This window comes from Vicia villosa, linkage group LG6 (genome assembly GCF_029867415.1).
Source record: "Vicia villosa cultivar HV-30 ecotype Madison, WI linkage group LG6, Vvil1.0, whole genome shotgun sequence".
Lineage (NCBI taxonomy): Eukaryota > Viridiplantae > Streptophyta > Magnoliopsida > Fabales > Fabaceae > Vicia > Vicia villosa.
This window is the reverse complement of record NC_081185.1, coordinates 118154691-118167265: the sequence shown is the minus strand read 5'-3', so window position 1 is coordinate 118167265 and position 12575 is coordinate 118154691. Positions and strand designations below refer to the sequence as shown.

The 12575-nt window shown below is 35.4% G+C and overlaps 2 protein-coding genes across 3 annotated transcripts; both read left to right on the top strand.

The window, feature by feature from the left end:
* The first annotated feature begins 406 nt into the window (after nt 1-406).
* LOC131612195 (mogroside IE synthase-like) lies at nt 407-2111 on the top strand. Of its 2 annotated transcripts, none has more exons than XM_058884004.1 (2): nt 407-1126; nt 1304-2111. In XM_058884004.1, the coding sequence occupies exons 1-2, from the start codon at nt 490-492 to the stop codon at nt 2014-2016; spliced, it is 1350 nt and encodes a 449-aa protein (XP_058739987.1). In that variant the 5' UTR covers nt 407-489; the 3' UTR covers nt 2017-2111. The 2 variants fall into 2 exon arrangements, with proteins under 2 accessions (XP_058739987.1, XP_058739986.1); XM_058884003.1 differs by having other exon boundaries at nt 408-1122; nt 1300-2107.
* A 7151-nt stretch (nt 2112-9262) lies between these two features.
* Nucleotides 9263-11030, top strand: LOC131612194 (mogroside IE synthase-like). Its single transcript, XM_058884002.1, has 2 exons — nt 9263-9973; nt 10136-11030. The coding sequence occupies exons 1-2, from the start codon at nt 9341-9343 to the stop codon at nt 10898-10900; spliced, it is 1398 nt and encodes a 465-aa protein (XP_058739985.1). The 5' UTR covers nt 9263-9340; the 3' UTR covers nt 10901-11030.
* Nucleotides 11031-12575: the final 1545 nt, after the last annotated feature.

The window sequence follows — 12575 nt, the reverse complement described above, 5'->3', positions numbered from 1 at the left end:
TATTAAAAAAAAAAAGTATGTTAAGAGATATCAACACCTTAAATAAATACTATCAATTCTATTAAGTACAAGAATACATTGATTTACTCAACATCTTACGGTCTACAATAAAACTCACATGTAACTTTTTGTTAAAATACTCAAATTCAAGCTCATGTCACGGACGTACTGTTATTATTTTATTTATTCTTGGTCTGTGACTTACTGTTATCATTATTACTTTAACAACAAAAACATATTACTAAGATCTACGGAATTAAAATTAAAATTAAATTGCACATGTTTCGTTTATTATAATATTATTCTACTAAAAATTTAAATCTCAACTGTTCTATACCTACCTCCAATAAAGTCGAAAACTTATAGCAAAAGATAATACTTCAATAATTGATATTTGTTGATAATTATCACATAAATTGTGCTTCAAAGTTCAACACTTGAACACTCTTCTTACCGACAAACATCCATTCAAGACAGTTTTGTAAAACAATGGAGAACAAAACCATCCATTGTTTAGTGTTTCCATTTCCAGCACACGGTCACATTAATCCAATGTTACAATTCTCCAAACTCATACAACACCAAGGAGTAAAAGTAACACTTGTGACACCCCTTTCAAACTACAAAAACTTACCAAAAGTACCATCTTCCATTTCAATCGAGACAATTTCTGATGGTTTTGATCAAGTTACAACACCAAAGAGTTTCAAACACTACTTGAGTCAGTTTTGGGAAGTTGGTTCACAATCTCTTGCTGATCTTATCATCAACCTTAATGGTAGACCAAACAACCATGTTGATTGTGTTATTTATGACTCATTCATGCCTTGGTGTCTTGATGTTGCTAAGAGATTTGGAATTATTGGTGCAGCTTATTTGACTCAAAATCTTGCTATGAATAGTATATACTATCATGTTCATTTGGGAAAGTTGAAACCTCCTTTTGCTGAGCAAGTGATTTCTCTTCCTGCACTTCCTCAACTGCAGCATAGGGACATGCCTTCTTTCTACTTTACCTATGAACAAGATCCAACTTATCTTGATTTGGTAGTGGCACAGTTTTCTAACATTGAAAATGCTGATTGGATCCTTTGCAATTCCTTCTTTGAGCTAGAGAAAGAGGTAAGTAAAAAGTTGAGATACTAGTTGTAAACTGAAACCTCGTATTATATATAGGTATCATTGACCGAATTGCGTTAACAAAGATTGATCCTGTTTATTGTTTTTTATTTTTCGTTTATCTTTAATCTTCTATACAAATTATTGTTCTAACATATCACTTGTGTGTTGCTTTTGTAGATAGGTGATTGGACAATGAAGATTTGGTCTAACTTTAGAACTATAGGGCCTTCCATACCAAATACATTTTTAGATAAGAAAATTAAAGATGATGAAGATTATGGTGTTTCAGAATTCAAAAGTGAAGAAAGTATAGAATGGTTAAATAATAAGCCAAAAAGGTCAGTTGTTTATGTTTCTTTTGGGAGTATGGCAGCACTCAATGAAGAACAAATAGAAGAAGTAGCACATTGTTTGAAAGATTGTGGAAGTTACTTTTTATGGATTGTGAAAACCTCTGAAGAGACTAAGCTCCCAAAAGACTTTGAAAAGAAATCAGAGAATGGCTTGGTTGTGGCATGGTGCCCCCAATTGAAGGTTCTAGCTCATGAGGCCATAGGGTGTTTTGTAACACATTGTGGTTGGAATTCAACATTGGAAGCAGTGAGTTTAGGAGTTCCAATTGTTGCAATGCCACTTTGGTCAGACCAAGGCATTAATGCAAAGCTTGTTGTAGATGTTTGGAAAGTGGGAATAAGAGGTTCTATTGATGAGAAGGAAATAGTGAGGAAAGAGGCTTTAAGGAATTGTATATGTGAAATCATGGAGAGTGATAAAAGCACAGAGATTATGAATAGTGTCATGCAATGGAAGAATTTGGCTGCAAAAGCTGTGAGTGAAGATGGAAGTTCTTATAAAAATATGATAGGCTTTGTGAATAGCTTGTTCCATCACTGAACCATAGATTAGATTTTGATCCACTAGTATGTCTTATTTTATAGTTGATAAATCACTTTGTTTTAGTATTTTGTAATGATTTTCAAAAATAAAATAATGCATTTATAATTTTATTTAAAATATAATGTTCATTTTAAATGATATTATTGTGGATATCTTGCATTTTTATTGATAGTGTATTTGTTAAAAAAATTACAATCAAGTTAACTCTAAGATCGTAGAGACGCACGTGTTTAGGGTGTTTAACGTTAGCTCACGCAGGGAGATGAGAAAGGATTTTCTAGGTGAAAAATTCGATCACTTCTCCTATTAAGGAAGGGGATATTTATAGGATTTCTTTGTGGTTGGACTTTTAAAACCAAGGATCAGTTATTCCAAATCTCCTTAAAAAATGTGGAGAATGTGGAAAATGTTTTCTAATATAGTTATGGGGAATATGACTTTCCTCCTTGATTGACTACTTCATCCCGTTGGTGCAGGGACACATAAATAGACACGTCCAATAATCAGGTGGATCATGAAACCAATGCAGGTGGCCCAATCCCAATTTGGGCGCCTTATGGTAAACCATGGGCGACCTATGGAGCTACCGAGATATTCGTCATGTGTTCCTTTGGGCAACCCACGACGATATTGCGGTACTCTCCTAGAGCCAATTAGTTTGACTTATAATGATCCTATGCACCACCTCCTTTTAGGCCTAATAAAATTAAGCTCAATACACAATCCCTCAAGCACGAAGTCTTGTAAAGGCCAAAGTGATTTAGTTTGATTGATTTAAGATTTCAAATTAGCACAATGTAAGATGTCTTGGTTCCGTAGCCCAATGACGACCCTTCTAGGCCAAGAGTTTTAAGTCGAATCCCTCAAGCGAGAGTTTTAAGTCGAGTCTCTCAGAAGAGACTTTTAAGCCATGTCCCTCAGACAAGACTTTTAAGTCGAGTCCCTCAAGCATTGCATGGGGCGAGTTCAATTTTATTATCTTTATTATTTCTGTTCTTGCCCTTTGTGGGGCCATTTGCAACCTCGCTCCATGGGATTTTTCTTGAATGAATATGTTCCTTCCTTTGTCGGTTTATTTATGAATTCTTAGTGTTGTGGCTTTCTTGTTATTCATAGTGTTAATGCATAGTCCTAGTGTCGTGTTTCACCTCAGGGTTTGGGCTTGGTCTAGGTTGCCTGCTAAGGTGGATACGATTCCTTGTTTAACCTTAAATGAGTAGCCTATTGAGGCATTAAAGATCCTTTTATAAACGTCCAACAATGTATTTCCTCTTAGGGCTTTAAGAATTTCTCTTTGAGGATCCAACATTTATATTGCCTCTAAGGGCTGTAAGAAATCTTCTTTGAGGATCCAACATTCATATTTTCTTTGAGGGTGGAAATGATTCCTCTATAAGGATGCACCATTCATGTTTCCTATGAGTGTGACAAAGATTCCTCTTTAAGGATCAAACCTTCATATTTCCTCTAAGGGCGACAAAGATTCCTCTTTAAGGATCCATCATTCATATTTCCTCCGAGGGCCGCAAGAATTCCTCTTTGGGGATCCAACATTCATATTGTTAATCTCCCCATTCATCAATTTTTTAAGACAGGGTTCCCCATTTAAGGTCTTTCCGCTTTGTGGAAAGATGCTACTATGCTTCAAATGTTTGAAGCAACACATTTTAAAGAAATTTCATACATTAGTGGTTCAAAAGCATCTCACGTTATTGAATAGAAAATGGTAAATAACTAACTATTAACTCCTTGTTTTTGGGGTTGACAGAATTTTGCTAAAACATGATGCTTGAAGGATGTTAAGCAAGATGTCATAACATCTTGATCTCTTGTTACAACTGATTGTGAGCTTACAGTAAAAAACATATGTCATAACATCTTAATGTTTGGTAGTTGAATATGGAGTGATGTGATATGACCATAATACTTTGGGGAGTTATTCGGCCCATAAACCCTTGAGATTCTTCAATTTTTCTATTCATCCCAATATCACCTTGTTCGCCGACTCGACCTACATATTTTCTTGTGCGTGAATAACTGAAATGAAATTTGTTTACATCTCTATGTCTTGGTAGAAATCGACCATAATTGAGCTAGAGAATTGTGTGTCATTGTATGAGATGATAACTCTTAGTAAACTAAACATTCATATGATTCGATACTAATAAAAGCGATGAACTCATTCTGCTGTGATTTTGGAGAAGGCCTCTGCCACTATCCACTTTGTAAATTAGTTTACAACGATGATTAGGAACTTTAGTTGGCCAGACCCTTATGGAAAATGTCCTAGTATGTCCAATACTCACTGGTAAAATGGCCATGGAAACGTGACAGAGTGGCAAATTTCAGTTGGTGTGTGATGTAGGTTAGAGTGTTTGTGGCATTTGTCACATTTTCTTGAGTTCTGCATTATCATTCTCCAGAGTAGGCCAATAACAATCAGCCTTGAGTAGTTCATGAGTGATAAGTGCCAAAAATACACAAAGTATATAATCACTTATTAACTTATTTTAAAAGCAATAAATGAAAAAAAACTTCAAATTTATCACGAAAATATGATAAAATACGCGTGTGAACCTCTTAACTACGTATTTATCAAGTATAGAAAAAAGGACCAAGAAAGCATCAAAAATAGGCAAAAGGCACCATTCAAGCATCAAGGATCGCCTAGCCAAGGATAATACTTCGGTAAGCCAAAATTAAGCAGCAAAAGACCAAGCAAACCTCATCCAGGCACCAAAACTCGCTAATATGCATGCTAGGCGAGATATGGTGGTTCATAAAGCTTCAAGGTTATGTTACTTCAAGGCAAAGGAATGGTTTACTTGCTAAGTAATATATGGGCGTGCTAAGCGAGATTAAGGCGACAAAGATCACTTGCAAATGATATGTAATTGATTAGTGAGGAATATTTTTGGCACGCTATTCATTTGGATATATCTTGGTTGATCTTGGTGGATCTTAGTGGAAAATTGTGTAATTAAGTAGTTTTCTTAGTAGGGAGTGAGAAACACAACATGGGAGAAAAGATAGGGAGATTGATGGAAGAAGCATTGTCTTAGGAATCGTTGACAGATTCTTCTCAACATCTTTATTCTGGGGCTTAATTGTGAAGCTATGATGAGTCACCATTCTTGGTCTTTGTAGCTCTCATGAGGTTCTGTTCAGAAGCTTTATTGGACATCTCTAAGGAGAGAGTTTGACAAAGTGTCTACTCCTCTTCCCTGCCCTAAAGGTAAAAACTGTGTTCAAGGTTGACATGAAAGGGCTTCACCTCATGCGCTATAAAGTGGCTAGCTACTAATGAAGGGGTGAGCCTGGATCACCATCTACACATCCGATATTTTGGTGTCCTTGATTGAGTGACTTCTTGTAAATGGGGTTTGACTTCTTTAGTCATACACTTGTAGTGCTTATGACATCATTCTTTGTCGTCTTTGATTTAGACTTTGCGCAAGCCGAGATTGGACTTGTCTTTCATATGACGATAAAACAAAGAATTTGGGTGAAGAAATCATTTATTTTATTGAAAGCTAAAGGACAACATTTTATGATTTTACATTAATGGTAAAAATATGTAACAAAATAAACTTATATGTCGCTCTACCATCATACTCTATTGGCACTAGAATTCTCTAGAGCAGAGTGTCATTGCACACTTTTGGGTTTTGATGTTCATTTTTTTCCAATCTCTGTCGATCTCCACCCTTTCATTATGCACAAAATCTAGGGAGGAGTCTTTTTCCTTCAAGTAACCTTTTTCTCCTATTTGTGAGGATTAGCTGCTGTTGTTCTCCCATAGTTGATGCCTTCACATACCAACTTATGAGGCATTAAATTGTACTTGCTTTTGGAACCCTTTTCCATGGTTTGATGATTAATTGCAACAATATCCAATTTTTTGTTAAGATTAAAGAAATTAACTTACAATAGGTCATTCTTCTCATGCTCGGCTGATGTCGTATCCTGGCTACGCTGTAATGCTTTATTATGAGTAGGGCTCCCAATAGGCAGGCACATGTTTTAATTGTATCATCATGGATATTATGGTATTACATCTTTAGGTGAATTGGGGAAGCCATGATGTCTAGAGTTGCAATGAAGAACCTCCCTAAAATTCAATTATACACATTTTGCATACAAAGAATTGTAAACATATTGTTTGTGTGTCTCTTACTTTACCGAAGGTGACCATTAGCTCTATGAATCCTGAGGGACATATCATTGTGCCATTTAGAGCTTGCAAATTATAGCCTATGTAATACGAGAACTTCTCCTTCTTAAATGCCAATTTCTTGAAATGTTTGGCGTACATAATATCACACAAACTTCCCTTATAAATCAAAATTCTTGAAACATCAAAGTTTGTAATGGTTGTTGTTATGACTAGGGGAAGATCTAATTGGGAATTTTACCTACCTTCTTGATGTCTTTAAACCTAAGGATGAGCTTCTCTAGATCATCTTCAATAATCTTTTCTTATTTCTTAATGATTTTCATTAGTTCGAAAGTCTTCATTAATAGATGAAAGGAAGTTATTTCCCTCAGTTATAGAGGTTATGAATTGTTGTTTCCCTCTTTGATCATCCTCCTTATTTTCTCTACCATATCTTCTTTCCTTAGTATTCACAACAACATCGATAGTATTTCTTAGTGATGATTTATCCCAGGAAGGGGATCGCACCTTCATGGCGAGGCATCTCTTTTCTTGGATTCTATAGGAGAAATTGTAATCCTCTATCGGTCATCCTTCCTTTTGTCCTCTTGTCCTATCGAAAATCGGTATTCATACACTCTTGTAAAATATTTTTCTCTTGATGTAATGAGAAGGGTGTAAGATGGAAGTATGGCATGTGGTCCTTGATGAGTATCATGGTATACAACATCTCTCCACTAGTGTGTGTTTCTATCTTTAGACCGACCATTATTAGTTTTCACTATCCTTTGTTCCTTTCTACATCTTATGCTAGTAAATTTTCTTCATAATTGATATACGAATGAGTCATAGTGAGAAGTTTGATCATGTTTCTAGTTCCCTCTAGCCCTAACTTTTCATAGAACATGCAGTCCATCCTCAATGCTTTCTCAAAGATCCACCATTTCAGCCTATCATTTGATCCTCCTACCTCTTCCACCACTTTCTTAAATCGATTGATATATTCCTAGAGATTTTTGTTCATTTTTTGATGGATTCTACTAAGGACAACTATTGTCTTTTGTTTTCACTTTCGTGGTGTCAACCGAGCTATAAATTTATAACAAAAACTTCTTCCAAGATTTAATGGATCCATCAGGTAGGGTTTTCAACCACACCATGAAGGCTCCTTTGAGGTTTAGTATAAATTTTTTCATATCACCACACTCTGAGTGTGGTGATATGTCAAGCCTGGTATATACTAGTTCAATATGCTCGTTCAAGTCCTCGGTTCCTTCATAATTATTGAACTTCACTGGATTTTCAAGAGACTTGGGAATCCTAATGTCGATAATATGGTTTGAGAACAGGTTCCTTGGACTTTGAGATGGGGCATGAACCATGGCGCCTTTCCCATGTCTTTCCTGAGAATGGTGGGATAGAGATCTCAAAGGTTGGCGATCCTCGGGACGTGTGCGACTACTACTTATACCTCGAGCACCATGAGGAGGGGTATTGGTGATCCAAGGGCGTTGATATTTAAGTGACATATAAGCCTTTCACTGAGGCGGCATTGTCGAGAATCACACGAGGAGCGACTCCGAGGTTATCACATTGCACTACCTCCCGCTACACGTGGCCTTGAGACGAAGCTATTTGTTGATTTTCTTCTATTTGAAATAAATTTTTCATCTAGAAGGTGTGCATTCTATTGTTGCAGCATCAAATTTTAATTCTAATGATGAGTTCACTCACTCCTTGTATTCCAAGTGCGACTTGCAATTGTTGAACGCTCTAGAACATTTCTAATTCAGGAGCTTGCACTTGTATTTGAGGTTGCTTAGAAGTTTGGCCTTGAAGAAACTGATGAAAAAGTTTGAAGGACGGTAGGATCTGGAAAGTTTCTCTACCGATATGTGGAGGAATTAGAGTTTGAGGAGATAAAAAAATTGAAGAAGTTACTTGGACCGAGTCGCCTCCCCTTATTAGAGGGGATGAAATGTCTTTTTCGACATTGCGATGAGCGTCAATTCAACCTGGATTTAAACCTACCAGTATCGGTTGAGAGATTTATTGAAGATTTAATTGATTAATTGAGCGGTTGCAACTACGCAACAGAAAAGTTATGATGAATTCGACATGGAAAATTATGAGAATTAGAAGGTGATTCCAGCTGACGGCGTCACTATTCCGACGTTGAACATAATATGGATGATGTGTGGATACAAAACTCTTTGAAGAAATGGTGCTGATCTCCGGTGTGGTTGAACAATGGTGTGTCTATAAGGTTATCACTCCAACACTCATGACAGTAAAAGGTTAAATATGTGAAACTTTGGAAGAATGATTGGAAAAGTATATGGCGCATATACGAGTTTATATATGACGAATGGTTAAAATTGTCCCCTGTTTGCACATAATCTAAGAGCCTGTAAAATTGAATCTATTGGTTGATAAAAAATAATAGTTCGAATATGGTGTACGACTTCTAGCAAGTATCTACATGTTTATTATTCTTTTGTAAATATATTATGAACGAGATCTTTAGTATCAGAGCGATCTTGCTAGATCGTTGGACTAGCACAATCGTCCCAAGAACAATTTTGAATATTTTAAATGAAAAATAACACATAAAAACATCTTAGAAAATATACACACAAATTTGTAGTTTATCAAATTCATATAAACTTTACATATTCAAGACCATATTTGATATGAATATCAAACATCCCTTCATAACTTTTAAAGGCATCTAATTGAAAAATCCAAGCCCACCTAAAGTTTCTTTTGTCATCCTTATACTAACCGTATTCACTTTAATTAACCATTGGTTGATCAAAATTTTAAACTATTCTTACAAGAAAGAGTATTGGCAAAAAAATAAATAGTATTGTTGTGGCTAATATTTAAATTAGATAGTGCTTAAATTAGTAATGCGTCAATCTTAAATTTCTCCGCTTATGAATTTAAAAAATCATAAATTTCGCCATCAATGACATTAACACTACGGAATTTTCAACTTAGAAAAACAAAAATCCAATTATAGTCGGCCTTCAAATTATTCAAGTCATTAATTAAATTATTGTCGTAATCATTGTCGCACATAAATTGTCATAATTTCCTCAGCCCTTCTCACAACACCACCACCACAAAGACTAACAAGTAACAACTCGTTGAAATTTTAACATGGAGAACAAAGTGCATTGTTTGGTGTTATCATTCCCAGCACAAGGTCACATAAACCCCATGCTACAATTCTCCAAACTTTTACAACAAGAAGGAATAAAAGTAACCCTATCCACAACCGTTTTCTTTGCCAATAAGTTACACAAACTACCACCTTCCATTACACTCGAAACCATATCCGACGGCTTTGACGCAGGCGGATTTAGCGAAGCAAAGAGTTTTAGGGCATATTTGGATCATTTCTGGCAAGTAGGACCACAAAATCTTGAGAAATTTATTGAGAGGCTTGGTGAAACAAACAACCCTATTGATTGTGTTATATATGATGCATTCTATCCTTGGGTTCTTGATGTTGCTAAGAGGCTTGGAATTATTGGAGTTCCTTTTCTAACTCAAAATGTTGGTGTTAATAGTATATACTATCATGTACTTATCGGAAAATTACGAGTTCCTCTTGATGTGGAAGAGGTTTCACTTCCAGAGTTACCTAAACTACACAAGAAGGACTTGCCTTCTTTTTTATTAAGCTATGAAAAAGATCCAAGTTTTCTTGAACTAGCAATAGATCAATTTTCTAACCTTGATCAAGCTGATTGGATCCTTTGCAATTCTTTCCACGAACTAGACCAAGAGGTAAACAAGCTGATTGTACCTATGTGAACGTTATTGTTAAAATTAAAAATTCAATCATTTTAAAAAAAAAATTGCACATAGTTTAAATAAGACATTTTTAATTTTTTTTTTAACAACCGCGTATAATAAAATGAGTAACCGTTTTTGGATTGTTCTTTGTAGGTGATTGATTGGACTATGAAAATTTGGCCCAATTTTAGAACAATAGGACCATCCATTCCATCCATGTTCTTAGACAAAAGAATTAAACATGATGAAGATTATGGTGCAACACAATTCAAAAGTGAAGAAGAATGCATAGAATGGCTTAACAATAAGCCAAAAGGATCTGTTGTTTATGTTTCTTTTGGTAGTTTAGTATCTCTCAATGAGGAGCAATTAGAAGAAGTAGCTTCTAGTTTAAAAGATTGTGAAAGTTATTTCTTATGGGTAGTTAAACCCTTAGAAGAAACCAAACTCCCCAAAGATTTTGAAAAAAAGTCACAAAAAGGCTTAGTAGTAACATGGTGCTATCAACTAAAAGTTCTAGCTCATGAATCTATAGGATGTTTTGTAACACATTGTGGTTGGAATTCTACTTTGGAAGCTATAAGCTTAGGTGTTCCAATTGTTGCAATGCCACAATGGTCAGATCAAGCTACCAATGCTAAGTTTATTGTTGATGTTTGGAAAATTGGAATTAGGGTTCCATGTGATGAGAAACAAGTTGTGAGAAGAAATGGAATGAGGGATTGTATATTGGAAATTATGGATGGTGAGAAAGGGAAAATTATTAAGAGAAATGTCATGCAATTGAAGGCTTTGGCAACAAATGCTGTTGGAGTTGGGGGAAGTTCTTATAAAAATATTACTGAATTTGTTAATAGCTTGTTTCATTTTACAAGCATTACACAAAGCAACCGGTCACCTGCTTTTATTTTACAATAGTACTTTTAATATAAGATATATTTTTTTAAATAAAGTTTTTGCTATCATCATTATTAATTAGATTTAGATGGATGCTTCCTGTGATCAATTGTTAACTTTTGTAATAATTTAGCAATATTAAAACAAATATATGGTTCTTGTACTCTTGAAATTGTGTAATTTTAAATTTTGTTTAAACATCCTTTTGGAACAATATGCATATATTCCAATATAGGGAGATGAATTGAAAAAGTTCATTAAGTCAAGTCCCACATTGTATATTAGTTGAAAAAACTCCTTAGTTCCACATTGCTTAGATTAGAAATCTTGGCTAACTTACTTCATTATATAAGGAAGTCACTTGTTTCATTCCAAAACACACCAAAAACTTATTTTGAGTTTTTCCTTCTCCCCCCTTTCTTTCTACTCGTTGAATTTTCCGAGTACTTTCTTGAATTCTCCTTAGAGAATAATCTTAATTTCTCCTCACTTGAGTTGAGAAATTATCAAGTATAATTTTTTTTTGGATTCTCTTTAGAGAATTATTATTGAAATTTCTCTTGGTTTGAGAAATTACTACGACTGATTGTTATACCAGATACTAAGATGGCATGTATACCATATTTGAATGGTCTTAGTACCATCTGAGGGTGTATTTCTAGACCGATTATCTACCGTGCAAGTAGTAATCGTATAGTATAGAACTGGGCTGTTTTATCCTGGAGGCGTCGTGGTTATTAAGAGTTGTTTTGCATAATTTAGGCAGTACCGCGAAACGTCTTAAAGAAAGCGTACCGATCCGCGACTCGACCCGGTAATTTCTTCGGTGGCAAACTTTTTAGAACCGTGATCCAACAATTTTAAGACGTTTCGAATTGCCATGGCTACTGAAGAAACTATTGGTACTTCTGCGGATACTTTCTTTGAAAAACTGTTGATGTTTGATAAATGTCACTTCAAATGTTAGCAAAACAAATGATGATTTTCTTCTTAATGTTGAAAAATATAGCTAACATTCTGACCGAGGACATTTTGTTGCTCCTTCTGGATTAACCGAACGAACTAACTGTAAGAATCTGAGCATTCAAAAGGAACACGTAATAATAGTGTTGAAGTTGAATTTGTTGCACAAGTTAAAGCGAATAATTTACAGCTTAGGAAAGAAATCACCTTATAGAAAGAATAGTAGTGGGAGAGTCCCGGGACACACAACAACTTTTTTCTTTTCTGACTTTGGTAATGGTTGGAGGGCTAGGGATCTGTATTTCGAGTTCAAGAGTGTAGGAGAGATCGATGAGATTGTTATACCTCCTAAGAAAGATTGGAGGGAGCAGAAATATGGTTTTGTGAGGATTGTGAACGTTGAGAATGATAGAATGGTGGAGGTGAAGCTGAATAATATTCTACTAGATGGAAAAAAGATTAACGCTAATATTTCAAGGTTCAAAAGGAAGGTCGCAAGTAGAGGTGGAGAAGTGTTGGAAGGGAATAGTAATATTGATCGGTTCAATGTAGGAAAGGAGGGAATTTCAGGACCATCTGCAGCGTGTGGCGTGGATGTTACCAAGAAGACTTTCACGGACACAGTGAAAGGTAACAATCCAAATGATAAGGTCAACATGGAGACTAGCTGCTCGGGGTTTATCTACAAATCGTCTTCGGCAGAGAAGTCCAAGTATGAGAAGGTTAGGGTGGG